This window comes from Quercus suber, unplaced genomic scaffold (assembly GCF_002906115.3).
Source record: "Quercus suber isolate HL8 unplaced genomic scaffold, Cork oak 2.0 scaffold_376, whole genome shotgun sequence".
NCBI lineage: Eukaryota > Viridiplantae > Streptophyta > Magnoliopsida > Fagales > Fagaceae > Quercus > Quercus suber.
Window position 1 is genome coordinate 234,132 of NW_027069828.1, and position 21,350 is coordinate 255,481.

The 21,350-nt window shown below is 33.2% G+C and overlaps 3 protein-coding genes across 3 annotated transcripts; 1 reads left to right on the forward strand and 2 right to left on the reverse strand.

Moving 5' to 3' along the window:
- Positions 1–5,771: 5,771 nt before the first annotated feature.
- On the reverse strand, positions 5,772–10,422 carry LOC112006217 (protein argonaute 7). Its single transcript, XM_024038515.2, is given in 4 exon segments — positions 5,772–7,158; positions 7,161–7,474; positions 7,623–8,859; positions 9,562–10,422. Coding segments are annotated over 4 exon segments (3,045 nt in total). The 5' UTR covers positions 9,914–10,422; the 3' UTR covers positions 5,772–6,016.
- Positions 10,423–16,386: 5,964 nt separating this feature from the next.
- LOC112006210 (ethylene-responsive transcription factor ERN1) lies at positions 16,387–17,234 on the reverse strand. The gene is made up of 2 exons (XM_024038506.1): positions 16,852–17,234; positions 16,387–16,768 (listed from the first exon to the last, which is right to left on the reverse strand). Exons 1-2 carry the CDS (start codon positions 17,232–17,234, stop codon positions 16,387–16,389), a joined length of 765 nt encoding a protein of 254 aa, XP_023894274.1.
- Positions 17,235–17,865: 631 nt separating this feature from the next.
- LOC112006209 (uncharacterized WD repeat-containing protein C2A9.03) lies at positions 17,866–19,881 on the forward strand. Its single transcript, XM_024038505.1, has 2 exons — positions 17,866–17,880; positions 19,528–19,881. Exons 1-2 carry the CDS (start codon positions 17,866–17,868, stop codon positions 19,879–19,881), a joined length of 369 nt encoding a protein of 122 aa, XP_023894273.1.
- The last annotated feature ends 1,469 nt before the right edge of the window (positions 19,882–21,350 follow it).

The window sequence follows — 21,350 nt, forward strand, 5'->3', positions numbered from 1 at the left end:
ATTTAAATGTCTTAAAAAAAAAAAAAACTTACAATTAAAACAATTTATTGATGATATAGTTATTGATCTTTAATTTTCTAGAAATTTTGCGAGAATGAAGGATATAAAAAGAAGATGTAATCCAATTATTGATTTGGCAAAATTCACCTCCAATAAAAAAAAAAATATATATATATTGAATAAGGTTGTAGCCTTAGGCTACAACCAATTTTTTAGCTAAACTTTTTCCTTTTTTTTTGTTTGATTAATATTTTTTTAAGGTGAACCGTATTTTTCTAACTTTTGTTTTAGTGTATTATATTTTCCTAATATACAACTAAACTTTATAAGTGTCATATTTATTATTTAAAATTTTCATTTGTTAAGGAATAAGGAAATTATCATAATAATCAAAACTCATCACAAAATTACAATGTTATCTAAACCAAAATTAAAATAAAACCAAAGGAATAAAAAATAGACTTTATAATTAGTGGGAAATTGGGCATATTCAAATTCATAGCCATGTAGATTATGTTTTGATATAAACTCAAATTCCTTTTTTTTTTTTTTTAAAAAAAAAGACTAATTAGCCCAAACCAAAATTCAACCAAAGCTATAAAAAGGAAAGAGGAGACTTTCTGATGGGAAATTAAAAAAAAAAAAAAAAAAGAACTATCAACCTTAATTAGAGTTATAAGAAAGAACAAAAATCCACCAAGAGAGAGAGAGAGAGAGAGTACTCTTCATTTTTAAAATATAGAACCGAATGAGAAAAATGATATCAAATTTATACAAAATAAAATGGGTAGAAGAAGCGTAAAAAAAAATAAAAATGAAGTAAGTGTAATGGTAAAGTAGAGAGTAGTGAGAAGATAAAGAAGTAAAAAGGAAGGGGAAATATTGAAAAAAGTGTAACAACAGGTTTAAACTAATAAGGAGAAGAAGAGTTTTTTTTTTTTTTTTTAAATATATTATAAGAATAGGGAGAAGAAAAGTTTAAAAGAGAAAAAGAAAGAAGATAGAAAATAAGTGGATGATGTGGCTACTGATGTGGCTCCAAATCTAGTGGTTGGAATAGCTCCAATAACTAGAGGATCCATAGGTGGCTGGGAAGAACAAATTTTGGTGGTTTGTGCTTGAAAAATTTCATGTCACACTAAACACCTAAAAACATTTTCACTTAAAATATTTTACATTTGAAAATATTTTATAGCAAAATAAACCGAGCGTAAATATTATATTTAAAATTTTGAGAAGTTTGTGTGATATGAAAAAGCAAGGTAAGGGTTTGTGTATTTTTCTCTAATAAATATTTCTTCTTCCAATATTTTGATAGGAAATAATAAGAATAGATTTACTTTTCTTAAAGCATCCCCATCTAGAAAAAAAAAAAAAAAACATTTTACATCTCCAGAAAACTACTTTACCTATTTTACATTCACATTTTAATAAATAATACACATATTGCTAATTACATCTCATATTCTATTCTCTTATCACTCTATTTAAATATTTTTCTTTATTCTATATATTCTTTTGTGGAGAGAGAGAATGCAATATGAGATTAAAATAACAGGAGTGGAACAAAATAATGATGCTTTAAGGAGTAAAGCTTGCTACAGTCAGATATCTTATATGTTTAGATCTTACCGCAGCAGAACGTAAAAATACGAACATGAATAGTTCCCAATGTGGGGCTATTTTTAAGCTTTTGGTGATAGCGTAGGAGGCAAAATAGATAAAAACTAAAAGTAAAACCCCGGATGAAATGCTCTTAATATATATAGGAATTTATTAACATGTGTCTTTAAAATATATATTAGTAATTTATTTTTAAAAAAAAATTTATAAAAAACAAAAAAGTAATTCATTATTTTGATAATTTTTTCAATTTCTAACAGGACCCATATATATATATTGGTTAGAACTGGGTGAATATCTATGAATGGTGATGGCTAAATCATCGCACTAATAAGTGATGGCTAAATTATTTATCATAATCAATTATGTGAGTAGAAATAGTAATAAGTTAAATTTACTTTAAAATACTGAAAAATTCATGTTGAAGCTGGGGCTATTGACTGAACTTTTCAAAATGTCATAAGTTTTCTCTAAATTTATATAATATAAAATTTTCAAAACCTATATTTTATACATATAATCTTAAAATATTAAATTATAAAAGTTCTGTATATATTAACCATTCATTTTGAAAAAACTTTTATGAAAATTAAAAAAATTGTCAAAACAGTTAAATTATTATTTTTTTCATAATTTTTTTAAAAATAATTTACTAATTTATGTCATAAAACTCAATTATAAATAATTTATTTTTCTAATTTATCCCTCACTGGCACTGCTAAATTTATCCCCAAAAAAAAATCCTACTGGGTGTCAGCTGGGGTGCACGTAAGACAACATGAGAATGAGTTATTTTTTTTGAGCACCATGAGAATGAGTTATTAGACTTATTAATTGGAGTTGCTTAATTCCTATGGGTCCCCAAGCACTTGCTGTCGAAGGCCACGTTTATTTCCCAGTCTTTCTGTCCCTCCCGTGGCCTTTGCAGTACTTAAAGTAGTCTCTGACAATCACAGATAAAAGCAAGAGAGAGAGAGAGAAAGAGAGGCTAATCCCTTCATCTTCAATGGTGGTACCAGTCCATAGAGAGAGAGAGAGAACTGAAGAGACAAAAGGGGAAGTTGAAAGTGAAACTTCAGTGGGTTTTCTTCAGAAACCCCATCTTTAATTTTTCTTGGCCTTCCTGTTGTTCCTTTACTGTGTCCATATGTATATATTTAAATTTTTTTTTTAACATATTTTTTGTTTGTTCAATTGGATTGGTACTACTGGCCACTCTGCCAATATTTGCTTCAGTTTGTTTTTGTGTGTAACACTGACATCCATTGTGTGTCTGTGTCCCCACCAAAATGGCTTTTAACTTTTCATTGCTTTTGATGTTTTCCTTTTTCTCTCTGCACAAACCTTTCTGCCATACTATAGAGGGTTTGCATGCATGGGTGATACGAATAATAGACTGACAATGGTGTAATAAATATGTGGCCAGCTTTCAACCCGTTTGCTCTGAATGTGCCCATATCTTCATTCCAAACCCACTCATCACTGCCATATTAATTGCCCTTTGCATCCTACGATCCTAGTATCCAATCTCTTATCTAGGTTCTTCACCCTAGCTCTAGCTAGGTTAGCTTCAATCCAGACTCACACCTACATGTGAGAGAGGGAGAGAATATACATATATTATATGAATACTGTACATATAATGTATGATATATTTTCCATTAGATTACATACCCTACAAGCTACAACAATGTTAGATACATTTTATTACCCCCCCAGAGTATTATGAAACAATTTAAAATGTGCAGTAAGTACTTTATAAGCCTAATACGTGTACTATAAGATATATATTTATTGAATTTGATCAATTGTGTAGATGACAAAAAGATTTGATATTTTTTACAATGTGTTTAAACTTGGTAAGAGAGTATAATTAAGTGTGTGGGTTTAATAGTTAGTTTGTTTCTTAAAAAAAAAAACAATATTTAGATAAGTATATAAATAAATAATAATACAAAAGCTAAGTATCTTTATTTAAATTATAAGGTTTAAATTGTTAGAACAAAATTTTTTTTGTTTTCCATTATTCCTTGAGATAATTGTTAGGATAAGTTCATTATATTTTATGAATGTATAATTAATTCAAGTAATAGATATGTAGAACTTATCACTAATGAAATTATGGCTCTATTTAAATAAATATAACTAGCCTTATACTTTCTTATATAAATTATTTTCTTTAAAAAAAAATTATTTATAGACATCTAAGAATTTTAAATTAGATTTAGGGTGTTATAAATCTAGTTGCTTTGTCATTATTTATATTAAGATTTTTTTAATAAAAAAAACATTATTTACACATTCAAAATTTTAAAAAAATCTTGGGAGGACCATGACCCCCCTAGCCCCTTTGATCGTCCATCACTGCCGTCCCTGCCCCCTCCAATTTGCTTATAGAATAAGTTCTGATTGGTGCAATATCATTTCTACATGAATACCTCCATCCCCCTCCGATTAGTTGATAGAATAAGTTCTAATAGGTACAGTATCATTTTTACATGAATCTATTATTGATATCATTTTTACCAAACACTAATAAATAAATTTATAAAATATCATCTCAAAATTTATAAAAGAAAAAGGTTCATGAAACTTTTTGTATCCCTAAGTTATTGAGGATTCTATATCCCTAATTTCTTTGGTGTTTTATGTGACTAATCACATGGGAATATGCAATTAATAAACACAGACGGTGCCGTCTTCAAGCAAGTGCAAGCCACAAGCATTAGTGTGTGGCTCGTGATCACGAAGGGCAAGTCATTGCAGCTATGAGCAAGAAATTATGGGTGCCACTCGGCCCACTAGAAGCAGAAGCCAAAGCTATGGAGGAAGGTATTATTTTTGCATGTGACGTGGGGCTTAAGGAAGTAACATTTGAATGCGAATCAGAGCTCCTCTTTCAAGCACTTACGGGTAAAGCAATTCCTTCTGCTACCATTTCCAATGTCGTCGCAGCATACTTATGTAGATTTCAAGACTTCAGAGCAACACAGTTCTCCCATGTTCGTCGCCAAGGGAATCGATCAGCACACATTTTGGCTCAATATGCCAAAAATTTAGATTCATTTGTAACTTGGATTGAGGAAAATCCAACCATTATTAAGAACGCTACGGCTCAAGATGTATTCATGTTTCATTCTTCTTAATAAAGTTGACGTATTTCTTATCAAAAAAAAAAAATATATATATATATACACATACTTTTAGTCATTTCATTCATTTTTTGTTAAAAGGAATTACGTATATGGCTATGGCAATATGGGCATTGGACTATTGACGTGACACATTAAAAAAAAAAAATGATCCATTGCAAAAATATTACTTTTTAAATTTAAGAGCCGAAAATCGAACTTGGATCAATTTACAAGGACAAAAAATGTATTATAGCTATTAGAGTTTATTTCCTTTTTAGGTAAAAGAGCTTGGTATTTCAATAGTAGCTAAGCACTGATAATACTCAAGTATTCAGTGACTATGACTTTGTATTTGTAGTTTGGAGGTATTCAAAAGACAAATACAACTATTTTAGGGTCAAATCTGTGAACCTTGCTTCACGAATATTATTTAGGCAAATTTTACTTTAGGCTGTTTGAGGCCTTGGTTTGCTCCTAGTGTTGTATGTTTTGAGCTCTAGTCAACAGCATATTCATGAGGCTTGTCACTTTGTCTTGCTATGCTTATGTCAAAAGAGGGATGGATTCAATGCAATCTTGCTATGCTTATGTCAAAAGAGGGATGGATTCAATGCAATAATGAAAGAGAACTAGAGAAGCAAATGCTTGGGGGCCCTAGGGTACTAATATGCTAGATTCTAATGTTGTTCAAACTAGTAATCCTTTGTCACCAACAGTAAAAATCCATTATAAAATTTCTTAATTTAGCTTTTTACCGAAGGGAAAAGTTAAGGGAAAAAAAGAAAGATAAAAGACTGATCTTCTTAAATACATAAGCAATGTACAAATTGTGCAAGAGGGTGACTTTTCCATTATCTTAGATATTTTTGGTCTATCAATTATGGTATTGGTATATTTTTTTCAATTTTCCATTTGGCAATTAGGGGAATGGCATATTCATTCAGGATTTAGGAGGTTTCTGCAAAGAGTAGATAAATTATAAAAACTTAAAACTCCAAAATTTAACATAGAAGATAATCATGTAAACTATGACATGGTCATTTCCTTGTTAAATATGACAATATTTTAATACAATTTGGTTCATCTAAGAGGACTAACAAGACCATTTGAAATTTTCTCTTGACTTGGCCTACAAGTTAGTCATAAAATTGAGAACTGGCTAGCTTAGGCAATCATATACTAGACTACTACATCTTTGTGGAAATCGAGTGTATAAGTCATATAGTTTAGAATTCTGAATGCTAAGAGAGCAAGAAAAATCAGCAGTAGAACATGAGGTTCTTAACATTTTCACTAAGCTTAGGTAAAGGGGTTGCTTTTGGAGGGGCAGCTCTGGAGAATGTAGAAGCACTTCTCATGTAAGCTGTGGAGTCTGACCTTTCAAGGTAAAGTCTGCCTCTGTATGCAGCTAGGTGAGCATAGTAAGCTGGAGGAACCAAAGAAACTGGCTTGGTGCACCTCACAAATGTGTAGCAAAGATTGTAAACCAGCTTTTGTAGTTCATCAGAAGTGAATTGGTTTTCATCCCATAAGATATGGTAGTGAGTTGGCCTGCTTGTTCCTTTCACACCCCAGTGGCTACAAAGATAGAAATCAAATTCCTTTGGATGAGAAATGACAGTATCGACCACTGTCCCTGGAGGAATATTTTCATCCAAACACTGGTTTTGAGTAGAAGATGGATCAGTTTCAAGAGGAAATAGCCTTGTGTGATGCCTCTTCTGGACTACTGCAAAAGTAATGAGAGGTTTATAGCCAGGAAATCTAGAACAAGCCACTCTAATGGCTTGCAGCTCCTCTTGTAGCACTTTATAAAATTGGGTTTCACTTACTCCATCTCTGAAGAAAATTATTCTTTGGGGGAGTTTGTTTACTTCCTGGTAAAAATCATCAAGTAATTCCCAGACCATTACACCAAGTTCTTGGATTATTTCTTGTCTATGTGTTTGGGACCTCATTCTTGAAACATACTTGTTTGCTGCTGGCCAATTCATGCTACCAACCACAGCAGCAACAGATGGGCTATAATCATCAAGTGGGTGAGGGTGTGTCACATCAGCACCCATAAAAATCACAGGCTCATCAGACCGGAAGAGACGTGGGATTTGAGAGGGTAATGAATTGTACAAGGCAACAGTGCATCCACCAACTTTGGCATTGATCTTGAGAGCCAAATTTGCGAGAAATTGAGAAGTCAATCTGCTGAGGTTTGGATATAAGCAGCACTGGCTTACAACCCCAATGCTCGTCTCTGCAATTCTCTTCAAATCTGCATAACCTTTGTGTTTTCTCTCCATTACACAAATAAGCAACTGAAGATTGTTTGATGCTGCTCTTTGTAATTTCTTAAGTTTCGATTCCAAAAGAGACACTTTGTTAAGCACTTGGGTTGATTCAAATTGGGGCTAACAACTGTATTTTTGTTAAGAAAGATGCCTAGTTGTTCACACCTCTGTGATAGCTGGTTAATAAATTTTGGAATGTATGACTTTTGATCAGAGGTGCCACCAAAGCTTATCAGTGCCCACCTTTCAATCTTAGTTCCTTCAAGAACATGGCTGTCAAGAAGGTTCCACTGTCGGTCATGACGGGTAGGAACCAAGTCTCTCACATGGCCACCATCACCAAGCTTTAGTTTAGGAGGTTGGAGAATTCTTCCATTTAATCGGGTCATTTCTACCGAAACATTGAGGTTGAACTCTCTGCCTTGTGTGCCACTGTGAAGATAGAAAAGAATTTAAATGCTTAGTTACAATCATAGCCAATTCAAGAAAGTTCTAACAGTAGAAAAAAACTTAGAACTAATAAACCTTCTAGAGAATTTAAGATTAAATTTCTTCACTAGCAAAGCTTCAAAAAAATTACCTTGTTGGCCCAACAGGTCCTCTCATGACTTCATCTATAATTTCTTTTCTCTGTCTAGGTCGTTGGCATCCCATCTTAAGTATTCTTGCAGTCTGATCATCTGAAAGCTTCCCAAGAAACTTCTGGCCTTCACAAATCATACAAAGCTCCATAGGAAGATAACATGGTTTGCTCCTGATAATTTGCAAGCATGGCAAGTTCCTGAACTGTATATCATAATTATAGTGATCCTTGAAGTAAGTCACCAGCCTCAGTTTCTTTCCATCCCTGTCTGCAAACCAAAGATTTTCAGTAGCTTCCTCAGTTAAGCCATAGACCCGATATCTCTGAACAGTTTCTCTGTGGCAAACGAAGATCCTGATGTTCTTCAATGCCTTCTCCACTTCCTTCCTCTCTTCACCAATTAAACCCCTTGTCTTCCTTTGAGAAAGGTCTCGGAGAAATTCAAGCCGCTTCTGCAAATAGGGGATAACTCCAATGCTTTCATGGAAAGCGGTCACAGAGAAATCTACATTGAGAGCAAGTCCTTGTTGGGTTGGACGAAGACTCTGAAAGAACCCTCTCAATCCAACTGCTCCACCTCCAATTGCTTTAGTTCCTCCCATTGAACTTGAATACAGTGACCTCCCAACAGATATACATTTCTCCGTCGGACTTTCCCTTAAAATAATATCCAAAGCATGGAGATAATCTTGAGGAAGAGGGATCCAATCGTCTCCCTCCTTGCTCAAGTAACTACTTAACTCCTTTCCATCAATCTTTGACACGAGTTTGATGTTTATTCGAAATAGCTTATGCTTTTGACGCTTCTCCAGCAAGTTACTAAATTCTCCATTTGGCAAAGTTGACTTACTATTGGGGATTGGGAGGCTTACATGGAATTCAAGCCTATCATTGTGAAATTCAACCGGGCTGTAAAGATTCTTCCGACCATCATAGGCTGGTAGAGCACCAGAAAGCACAGCTGAATTTTCCTCAACCAATTTTTGTTTGATCATTCGGGCAATTTCTTTTGAGGGATTAGGAGAGATTTCAACATTGTAATGGAAAATTCTTTGTGATGGATCAAATCGAACAAGAAAATGGTTGGCTATGAGAGAGATAACTGGCCCTTCAACACCCCCGGAATCTGGTCTCCTTGCAGCCACTAGTGCTTGTGGAGTCCTTGAACCTATGACCCTTCTTCCATTATCATCTTTGGGGGGTAAACTTTTTGGCCTTTGGACCTCCTCTGGAGCTGATTAGATAAAGGGAGAAAGAGCAAGATAGAGTCAGACCCATTTAACTCAACCAATCATAAAATTTGAGACATTTTAAGCCTATATCGGTTGTATGTAATGGAATACCTTAAACCATTAAAAGAGAAACATTACAGTACTTGAGATTTCAATATCAAAATCATCACAATATATCCTTTTTAGCTATTATATTCTCCTAGTTGCAGTAACTTAAATACCAAGATTGTTATATTTGAATAAGTAACAACAATGACATAAAATAAACCCACCCAACCACCCAGCCACACACACAGAGAACAGAGCAAAGTAACACATCTTTCTCAATTATCAACCTTCTGCAGTGGTTAAAATCTCAATCATGAGCTAAATGAACAAAGTACATGTCTACCACAATCTTTAATATAAAAAAACCACAATATATCATTTTCAGCAATTATATTCTCGTAGCTGTAGATAACTTAAATACCAAGATTGTTATATTTGAATAAATAAGAACAACGAGAAAAAAATAAAACCCACCACAAAATTTTAGTCTTCTCCAATGGTTTAGAATTTCATTCATGAGCCATATGAACAAAGTACAAGTCCTCCACATGATATTTAATCATAAACCATATTTGCACTTCCAAATAACAAGCATGCAAGTTAAAGTGGGGAGTAGTAGTACAAAACAAATAAAAGAAGAGTGCTTTGATATTTACCTGGTGAAATTGTAACATTTTGGACATGGGTTTCAGAGGAGGCAGCAGGAGGAGGGCTGTTGAGCTTGCATGAAGGTTTTTGGAGATGGGTTTTTGTTCTAAAGCTCTGGTTTTGAGGGAGAGGTGGAGTCAAAGCCAGCTGAAGTGGTATTTGAGGAGGTAGTGGAAGCAAAGCTGGGTAGTATCTCGGGTACGGGTTTTGGTTGCAGAAACCATACTGATTTGAGTACTGTAAGAGCTGGTGTTGATACTGATACTGATACTGATGCTTGTGAGGGTTGGCTCTGCCTCTAAAACTCCTTGTTTTGGTGGTGCATTTCTTATTAGCATTGGACTCTTCTGTTTCCTCCATTACTTGTTTGAGAGAAAAACAAGGCTGAGGGAGAAATAGCTAATAGAAGTTTATGGCTTTATGGGCATGAGAGAGATAGCAAAAAGTTCTGATTTTGATTAGAGAGAGAGAAAAAAGTTCTGATTTTGATATCAGTAAGAACTGGGTAAGGTGTCTCAGGCTCTCAGCAGACTTGTAGTTATTGCAGAGAGAGAGAGAGAGAGAGAGAGGGACAGAGAGGGAGTTTTGGTTTTAGTTCTTGAGGTTTCTATGTGTGCAGCTCTTAGAGAAAGTAGTATGATGCTTGGTATGTATATTTCAAAGGAGAAAAAAAGAGAGGGGACCCTGGATTTTGCTTTATAAAGAACTATAAAAGCCACTAAACAATGGTACTGTCCATTTTGGAGTTGTGCAAACTGAATACAAAGAGTATTATGTGTTAGTGGTAAGGGCTTTTAAGAACATCTTTTATGATGATCCATTTTGACTCCCTGTCAAGTATATAAGGTTCAGGGCTTCCTTAGCTTTTCTTTCTTGAAAATGCTTGGTAAGTCAAATGAAGAGGGAAATAATAAATAAATAAGTAAAGGTTCTGCTGTAGAAAATTAGAATTGTGTTGACAGCGACTGGTCTTTCATCTCCTTCCTAGTGTTTTTTTTATATTTATTTTGTTACTTCTTTTATATTCTAAAGCATCATCCTCTTTATCATTTTTTATCATTGCCATTGTCTTATTCCATAATTCCTTCTAGGGTCAAATGCAGCTTCAACTTATTTTTTAACCACATTTGAATATGTAAAAGGATCAAAGTCTTCATCATCTTTTGCCATTGCCTAAACTCAAAAAAATTATTATTAAAAAAAAAAAAAAAAAAAAACTCTAAAAAGTATCTTTTGAGTTAAAATAAAAAATTACACTTTGACATGTTTTCAATTCACTCTTTAAAATTTCATTTTTTCCCATTATCGCTTGCTTAACTTTGATCTCTTTCCAATATAATTATCATGTTCTTAATTTGTACCATTAAGTCCAAGGAAAAAAGTTCACATCTAAACCGGTTTAGAGGAAATTTCTTCCAAGGCCGTTCACTTATACTTTTAGTCACATAATTCTTTTTAATGAGTTACGTGACTGACTTAAAAAAAATACATAGATAATCTTATAATTATCACTTAGTGGGTTGACCAATTATTAATATACACATTGTTGCACATACCGTACCCAAGTTATTTTTTTGAACTTAAATCTTGTCTTAAAGTCATGATTTGAACTGAAATCGTGACTTTAAGACACATTTTTAGTTTAAAAGCTTAATTATGGGTAGTGTTAACTGGAGGAGATTCCTCCAAATTGTTTTTTATTTTTATTTTTTGGAATAGATCCAAAATTGGTTTGGACTTTGGAGAAAAAGCTTATCCTTTAGTCCACCATATGCCAATAAAAGATCTGGGCAATTACATAGATAATTTTCATGTAGGTTGGTAAGTGGTGGTAACATTAACACATGTCCACAAGTAGCATTCAACATTGGGAAATTCATCATGAGGTTCAAATTCCATGGATGAGAGGTACTTGCAAGTTTAGGAATCGATAACGAAATCAAGCAAACATGCGTTTGCTGCTAAAATGCTTGATGTGCTGGACTGGAAAAGTATAATTATTTACTGAAGTTTTTGCAGGTTCTTTTCAAACCCTACTTGATAATGGCCTAAGGAGCTAGCTAAAACACCCTATGTTATACTATTTACCCTTTGGCCTGAGGTAGAAAATGTTTAAACAGAATGAGAATCTTCTATTCCCTCTATCTCCTTGCATCCACATAGGAGCATAGAGGCACCTTTAGTCCCAACAAAAAAAAAGGCTTTCAAGAAACCATACAATAAAAAATTTAGTTACACAACAATTTTTACAATTTTTTTTTTCAAAGATTGTTGTGATGACTTCTTGTGATTAGTGTATGATAAAAATAAGGTTAACGATGAATTCAGGTGAAAGTGAATGTTATTTCAATTACCACAAATCATGCCTATCGTTATGAAAAATAATGTATCTTTAGCATTTCTCAGTCAGTAAAACTTTCCTCAAAAAGATCAAAAGCCTCTTTCTTTCTTGACTACTTATTATCTCTTCACAATTCGTTTAAGCCATTGCTACTTTTTAGCCTCCCTTTTGCCTCATCTTTTGTCAACATGACTAGTGGTAATGGGATGAGAAAGGGCCATTCATGCACTTGGGAAGGTGGGTTTCTCTAATTTTTTAAGGATAAAATTGTTGGAATGTGGTAAAGGGACAATATGATTAGCGTGGAGCCTAAGGAGGATTCAACTCATCTTAAGATTTGGACCACATCATCCCCACTAATGTCCACTGCTTCTGTTTATGAGTTCTTCGGCATATATTGACAAAAACTTAAGATCAGCCCATAACATTTTTCTGACTTTGCATGATTTGACATGTGGTAGAATCACATTTTCTGAGTGCCTACAATTACCTGCCAAGAGGAAAAGAAAGTAACCCAACTTATTGAAATTAGGCAGTTGTTAATTAAACCTCACTGACTTAAGAGTGGAAAATCCTAGAGTTCAATCACTAGCTAACCCCAAAAGTTGTGATGATGGTCTTATCTGTTTCTTTTTCTTTTTCTTCCTTACTTTATTTTCTTCATTATGCCAAAAGAAAAGAAACATGTGCAGATGTGCTTGGTGCATTTCCCTGAAGAATACTTCTTTAGTCAGAACAGTTTCCAAGGTGAAATAACATGGTAACACATAATAACTGTTTCATGATAAAATTTAAACATACATACACATATGTGTAATTCCATGTGCTAGGTCTCAGGCTGTGGGGCTTTGATGTATATCCCTACTGTTTGTATGATAAAAAGGAAAACACTACTGTTTCAAAAAGATTTTACAACAAGAGGCAGGAAATACAAAATTGAAATGGGATACAGTTGACAGGAAGAAAAGAAACTGAAATAAATAAATAAATATCGGCCACTATTCGGTGTAGTTTATTTTCATTGGTTTATTTTGCTTAAAAAATAAGTTGAACAAAAATGTTATACTTAGAAAAATGTGAGACTTTAAAAAACTGTACATTTTTTTCAAGATGAAAACAAACAAAACCAAAAGAGAGTAAAAGCCTGCACTATTCTAACCTAAGTGACTCTGCCAACACAAACGAAGAAAAAAACATGGGAAGTCCCTCTTTTTTTACTTGGTTTCGTGCCTACAACATCTATGTGCTCATTATTTCAGAACCCTAGATTATGTTTAAAATATACCTTTATTTAGTGGTAAACTCTGTCAAGAAACAAAGAAACATGAGTTGAAGTATTATAATACTGGTGTTAGCTAGGTTGTTTTCCTTAGCAAGATCATGCCTTAGGTTGACTCCCTTGCCTAGCAGTGTGGACCGGACTTAAAGTACTGGAGTGGCATATGTCATTCATTTTTTACCAAAGTGAATTGCACTTGCATTGGAAAGAATGAATATTATTATTTTTCACCTCCATTCATTGTAGTTATGTCTTCAACATTCATGGAGTAAAATGTTCATTTTACAAATATTGGACTGATAAACTTTCTTGTTTGTTTCCTACTTGCTAGCAAATGGATTCCAAGATGGCATTGTACTTTCACTTAGGATGATTGGTAGGTGAGATATGTAGTGCGCAGCATGAATATCAACATAGTGGTGCTAATGATGAAGCTGCATACACATATGCCAAAAAAAAATAATTATCAGAGTTGTATAAGTTGAATAAGAGCTATTACATGTCTCATTTTCGGGTTTGGCGTCTAGTGGTTCTGATAATATAGTTGTTTGATTTATTTTCTTCATGATGTCTCAGATGCAAGAATTCACTTGATTCTGATGAATCAATAATATCAAGCGATTGGATAAAAATAGTTGTAACAAAATGACAAAGAAATAAACATTTAGATATTGATTGGAAAAATAAATTGAAAAGATAGAAATAGAAGGTTTGATTAAAATTCATACACTGTAAGCTTGTAAGGCCTTAGTTCTACGTTATAGAACATCTTAGTCATCTTATCAAAAAACAAAAAACAAAAACATCTTAGTCATAGATATAGTAGGAATTTCCCTGGCCACTCAAAGATTTAAAAGCATCTATCAACTGCTCCACAAGATCAAGATGTCTATTTCACGCCACATTCACAATTCTTAGCTCACAAACTCTATCTGGAATGTTTATGCTTTCCTTCTCACAACCATCAACTCTTACATCATGTTTCTTTGCACAAAACTAAATTCCATCAGTAATGGGAGACTGATATGCTCCATAGGAACAAATTCAAATTTGAGATTATTTATAGCACTAAAATATAAAAAATATGAATGATAAGCGTGTTGATACATCATTGATCATTACCTTTCTCTGTGTGATAAAAATAAGATGTAAAGAAGTTCATTCCTTAAAGGAAAATTGTGCAAATGGATTGAGAAAGTTTTGACAATCTGCACTAAAACGATGAAGAATCATATAAATTCATATTAAAGTTAATGGAGTGACTTCAATTTTTTTATTTTTATTTTGGGTCACGTAAATTACAAGTGTATGGTTCAGCAGATTGAGAAGATCTAGAAATAATATTTTTAGACCATATGACCTAGTATCTTGAATATTAAACTAAGATATGCTCCAATCCAGAACATACAGACATTAATGATGGTTTAGACCAAAATAAAGACATCAATAATGATGATTTACCTTGTGAATTTTCTAAACACTAGGCCCATGCATGTATATTTCAGCACTCGAGAACTTGATAGATGTGCTTAAGAAGATGTCATTTATGCTTGAACTGGTCTCAGCATTTTTACAATAGAAAAAGGAAAAAGAAGTGGACGTGAGTCATGGTGATAAAGTTAGTTTACATTCTGTTTGCTTATAGGCGATATAATCATGACTGCTAATGTGCCCCTCATGAATAGTTCTAACTTTGAATGTTGAATGTTGAAAGACTTAAGAGAACTATTACTGGTCAACAAAAAGGTGCTGACCCTTATGACTATTCATTTTGAGATGAATCATTTGTACTAAATTTTATCATTGATCACGATTATATAATGCCATATATATGTTCTTGTCAAGATCCTTGTGGCTCAATTTTTCATGAGGAGAAGCTGGCTTCAAATACCCCTCCCCCATTTATTGTAAGCCAAAAAAAAAAAAGCCATATGTCCCCTGTGTCTTATCATCTTATAGAAGACTTTACCCCAAGTAGCAACATAGTTTGACTCTTCCTTCTTCAGGCTTGGGATCAATAGTGTTGATGAGAACATAAAAAAGTATTGCAATAATATACATGCTTGGATATCACACTGAATTTACTGCTAATGTTGAGTTTCTAGATATTAATCTAGCAGCTGTTGAGGCTTTATTCAAGGAGTTTCTTGCACATGGTAACATAAAATCATTGAAAATAAAAAGGCTACAGTGCCCTTGTTGCAAAGCATGTTATGTAAGAGATTCATCTGGAAGCAACTTGAGGGTATGAGACTGTGAGTGGAACCCTATAACTGCTACTAGAATGATTTAAAGAGGGAGCTAAAACAGTAGGAATTGAGATAAAGTTTGGCTCCAAAAACATGTTTGGAACCTTGGGCTCCAACAATCAATAGAAAGATGATATTTTTCCTTATCATGTGCAATGCACACGACTCACTTTACCCAACCAACCAAATGAGTCATGCGCATTGCACGTTACGGGACATATGTTATCTTCCTATTGGTGGTTGGAGCCAAACTTTTTGTTGTGAATAATTCCTTCTAGTGGACTTTACGTGTGTTTTTTCTTTATGTTAGGATAAAATAAGAAAAACAGAATCAATCTAACGTGCCATTTTATAACTTTTCACCAAAAGATGGTCCAAAGGTTACATTAGAAGTCGGTGCAACATTGATTTCAAGCATCCAATCACATCCAATGTTGCATTTTTATTTGTGAATTTAGAAGATAGGATTTAGACTAAGTTTAACTCTTTTTTTTGTTGAGGAAACTAAGTTTAACTTTAAATTGCCTAAATTGTTATAAGAGTATATATATTTCTTATTCTTAAATCCAAATGCAAAAGTATTCCAGGCAATATAAAATCATAATTTGATATAATTAGATTATTGAATCTTTTTTGATGCACAAAGCAAATTAAGCAATCCAACCTAAAATGCTACGAACTTTTAAAAGATTAATGCATATTAGAGGATAATTCTGTCTGCTATAGAGCAGATAGGAGGAAGATTGAGAGTGCTCCAAAGACATGGTTCACCACTTTCTGGGCCCAAAAATGAGGAAGAAGAAGAAGAGGAAGAACCTCTTTCTTTTGATGCTTGTGAGATGCCAATCTGTTCTTTTACCACCTTCCAAAAAATTTCTTCTCTAATCTTTTTATCTTCATTAGAATTACAGTTACTTCCAAGGTTAGATAGTTGTTCAGACCTTTCTGGTGCATTTGCCACCTCTTATTGCTTCAGCCTTAAGCACTCTGGAATCCCATTGAAAGCATAAAGAGAAGCTGAGAACTTTCTTTCATATTTCATCCTCTTCATAGTTTCTCCAAGCAATGAAGGCTCATTTCCATAAGTTTCTTGCTCCACTGGCTCCGCCATTTCCTCTGCTATCTTAAAAGGTGAACAATAACATGTAGATACCACTGCATCCAGAAACTGAAAATCTATATGCTCCATATCACAACCTTCTTTTTCTCCTACTTCTTCCTTCCCTCCACCTTGACTCTTTCCATCATCCATATCCAATGCTCTTGCCCAACCCTCTGCCAGTCGAACAGAACTTGATTCAAAACTTTCTGTAACGTTATCACTATTAGTTACACCAACACTAGTACTATTAGTAAGAGTATCACTATTTTTATAAGTGGTGCAATCTTCTGGCAGACTGAAGAAACTATCAAAGTGGTAATCTTTTACTTCAATTTCCGGTTGCTAATAGGCAAAGAGGTCGCCACCATTGAGGCAGAGGCAATGTGCCTTGCTTGTAGCCTAAGCAACAAAAGATTGGTGATCTTTGAGGGAAGAGCTGGCCTTAAATGAGTTGGAGAGCAAGGATAAAAATTTGTGCGAATATTGGCTCCACGAAGCAAGCAAGCCGCTTCATCATAAGCTCTTGCAGCCTCCTCAGCAGTGTCATAAGTTCCCAGACATACTCTTATCTTCTGAATTGTATCTTTTATCTCAGCCACCCATCTTCCCGAAGGCCTCTGGCCCTCCCCAATGTATTGTTTTCCATTCCTCCTAGCTCCACCTGGTGCTGCTAAGGTAGCAGACTGTTCCATCATCTGGTCTGAAACCATGTTTCTATCACTCTTTGCTTACTATAATCACACTCACTTACCTTTAAGGTTGTACGCTATGCACAAAATTCCTACTTATGCAGGGTCTGGAAGAGGTGATTGATAGACAGTTACTCTGATTTTTTTTTCTCACTCACTTCCCTTTCTCTTTCTCACAATATGCTTTCTTTTCTACAATTCATTCTCTTTTTGTTTCTTTTGCGTGACTGTTTAAGTTGGTGAGCCTCATTACAAGACAGCTCTTATGCTATGTTTGATATGTATATATAAGAGTGAAAGATATAAAATTTGCTATTGAATAAGAAGAGGTTTGAGAGGGCCTCTCCCCCTTGTAACTACCTCTTTGTTCTTAGTTTAATTCGACTTTCTTGTCAAGAACCATACGAGGATTCTCCTTTGCATGCTAGAGAAAAAAATCAAGGAAGTACAATCCAAGCATTTCTTTGACCTAGTCATACTGCAATCTCTAGAAGTCTGAGAAAAATCATTATACTTCTCTAGAGGTTCAAGGGAATTATACTGTATTCCCATTTTTTTTTTAATTAAAAACACTAATATTAACAATCCTTTTAAAATTTGTCAAAGTAAGCCAAAATTTGGATCCACAGTGTTAGAGATATTACAGCATAAAATGGCCAAACTTATTGTAAGCTCATGTACTTATAGAACATGCAAACTAATATTAGATATAGTATAAAGGTAATCACATATAGGGCTATTTAGTACATATAAACGTTATATTGGGTTCATTCTAATACACAAGTCATATAGAAAAATGTACTGTAGTTGTCAAAGGCTTTCACCTATGGCCATATCTTTAATATCTTACTTTCACTTCTCTTTTGTCTCTCTTCAGTCCCTTAACAACTTTAATAGAGTTTTCACTCGTACCATTAAAGAACATCTCATGCCTTTTGCTAATCTTGACCATAGATACGACATCAATTGCCTTCATTGGCTAACATCTTTTTATTTTCCCTTTTTTTTAAAAAAAAAAAAACCTAATTTCATACTCTTAAAATCATTATTTTCTTACTACCTTTTTTTTTTTTTTTTTCTTTTGTTTGAATTAGGTCCAATTTCTCCAAAATCCTTGAATAGAGGCTATCAATGCCATCACTGATAGTAGTTTCATATAAAATAGGTCTTGTTGACAAATGCCCTAAAGACACATGTTAAAGAGTAATTTATCCTATATAGTATATATAATAATGGAAGCATGACATTTAATTTTGCAAAGCTTTGCACCACATCATTGATTTCACTCCTTTTTTCCTAATAACAAAATTTTTCTCTCTCTCTCTCTCTCTCTCTCTCTCTCTCTCTCTTTTAATTATTTTTTATTTATGGTAATATTAAACATAAAATGCAATATATAATAATGGAGGTTTGGAAATTAATTTTGGCTTTTTGGCTTTTCTTCTGCTATCATTCTTCCAACCACACTTCTCCCTATAATTGTTCACCTTATCATTACTCTTCATCTCCCTCTTTTTTTACCTTTTCTTCGCCCCATCTTATTTTTTATAAATTTTCTATTACTTCCTGTACCTCTCTCTCTCATTCATTCCATGTTCTTCCTACAAAAAAAAGAAAGGTGATTACTCACTACCTCTCTCTCTCTCTCTCTCTCTCTCTCTCTCTCTCCATTTTTCTGTGGATTTATTGTTGTTTTTGACACCTTTAAGTTGAATTTTTTCAATCTTGTAGTTTTGCTTTGAATTGTACCTTTTTTTATTTTTATTTTTTTGAATCTTTTGATTCCCATCATATATATATTAATCAAGTTTGGGTTAATATTTAATTATTTTGGAAATGAGATTTTGAGTGTAACATTTACTCTCGCTTTTATATGGTTTTATGTGTAAATCATTAATTGCGTAACATATGATCTTATAGGGTTTTTGATTGTTACACAAAACTCCACTATAATATTGCAATTCACTATTTAATTTAATAGATGTTTGACAATTTATATATATATATATATATAATAGGCAAAACTACAATGTTGATTTCTCAAGTTTGCTCTGTGTGCGCAATTAGTTCCTCAAGTTTCAAGAGAGCACAATTAGTCCTTCAAGTTTTAAAATTAAGTTGTATTAGTGCTTTTACTAATTGCTGTTAGTGATATTACTTACATGGCTAACGAAACAATAACTTGACATTTTTTGATATTGAAAAATTACAACATAAATTTACACGTGGCAAATTCACAAACCAATACCATGCCCTAGCCACAGTTGGTGACAAGATTGAATTACTGTTTGATGTTTCTAGACTATTGCTACAGTGGCTGGTCCTTCAAAATTACTCTTTTGCTTCTACATGGCACCTTGATGGACACAGCTTTGCCACTGGGAATCAGGATAAGACTTGTCAAGTATGGGACATAAGAAAGCTATCATCTCCAATTGCAATTCTCAAGGGTAACTTGGGTGCCACCGAATCAATTCACTTCTCATCAGATGGTCAGTTCATGGTGGTTGCTAAACCTGAAGATTTTGTTCATGTGTATAGTAAAAAGTCAGATTACCAAAAGCGCCAAGAGATTGATTTCTTCGGAGAGATCTTTGGGGTATCCTTGAGACCAGATGATGAATCCATGTATGTAGGAATCTGGCATCGAACTTTTGCTACAATATAACAATTTTTTTTTTTTTTGAATACTTTTGTGAATTTTCGTGTGTGGGTTTGTGAATTTAGGAAAAATATGTTCAGAGGGGGTTTTTTTTTTCTTCTTTTTTTGTGTTATTTATCATGTCGTGTATATGGTTTCCCTGAGATTTTGATTTTCATCAACAGTCTTAAAGAATAGTCATTTGTCAATGTATTCTTTTGTAACCTTATATTACATTTCCTGAGATGGACGTCACAAGCAGAAGGATTGAGCTTTCCTCATACTTTTTGTATTGATTTTTTTGTTTTTGTTTTGTTGTTGTCAAGTCAGAGGGTAATAAGAGGTTGGTTCTGGTTTTGGATTTGTACATCTTATTGATTGTATTCCTTAATTTTATCATTTGATTGTAAAATAAATAGTGGAGACATGTTGTGAATCAATCGCAATAATGGTTTTAATTTGGTATTGGTTTGTGAATTTCTCTCGTGTAAATTTATGTTGTAATTTTTTAATAAAAAAATGTCACATCATTAAAAAAAAGTCAAGTCATTATTCTGTTAGTCACGTAAGTAACACTACTAATGACAGTTAGTAAAATGACTAATATAACTTAATTTTAAAATTTGAGGGACTAATTATGCTCCCTTGAAATTTAAAGAACCAATTGCACACACATGGTAAATTTGAGGGACTTATAAAATAATACCACAAGAGGTTAAGTATTACACTCAACTTGGTTACATGAATCCATGTTTTATAAAGAAACTTTAGGCGCGTTTTGTCACTTTGTATACTTTTTCCAAGAATAAATAGGGAAAAGTAAATGAATTATTTTAGGAATGTTTTTATAAAATAAAAAAAATTAATATTTTGATAATTTTTTCAAATTTTTATAAAAGTGTTATAAAAACATTCCTAAAATGGTTTATTAACAATTGCTCTAAGGACCCCTATTAACATGACCCTATTAAATATTCAATTATGATCTACCATTCATACTTTTCAAATAGAGAAATGCATTTATACACAAATTTATCATGGTTGAATTTGTTTTTCTTAATATTTGTGCATAGTCCACAATAATTTTTTTTTTCTATTATTTAATGTAGTATTAAATTTGTCTTCCCTAAGTCCTTAGCACATTGGTTAATAAAAGCCATAATTCATTATTTTACCCACACAAATTCTTATCTTTAAAGAATATAAAAACAAAAATATATCATTTAATGAAGTATTATAATTCATTTTGATTGCAAATTTAATTACAGTGATGTTTAAATCTCAACTTGCAGTATGGTTCCTTTTAACACATAAGTTAGAAACATTGAAGGGATCAATATTGTGAAAGAGACATGTTGGACCATGGTGCTTGTGCAACAGAGAGAAGCACTTTTTTTTTTTTGAGTATTTGATCAACTTTCTTACTAACAACAGAGGCAAGATTTGCTGCACAGTAAAAAGCCAAAAACTTCAACTTCCCACAGATTAAAAAAGTA

Coding starts and splice junctions, on each gene's coding strand:
- LOC112006210 (XM_024038506.1), bottom strand. CDS start 17,234: ATGGTTTCAGACCAGATGATGGAACAGTCTGCTACCTTAGCAGCACCA. Junction 16,769..16,851: donor ATTAGCAACCGGAAATTGAA/GTAAAAGATTAC, acceptor TCTTACTAATAG/TACTAGTGTTGGTGTAACTA.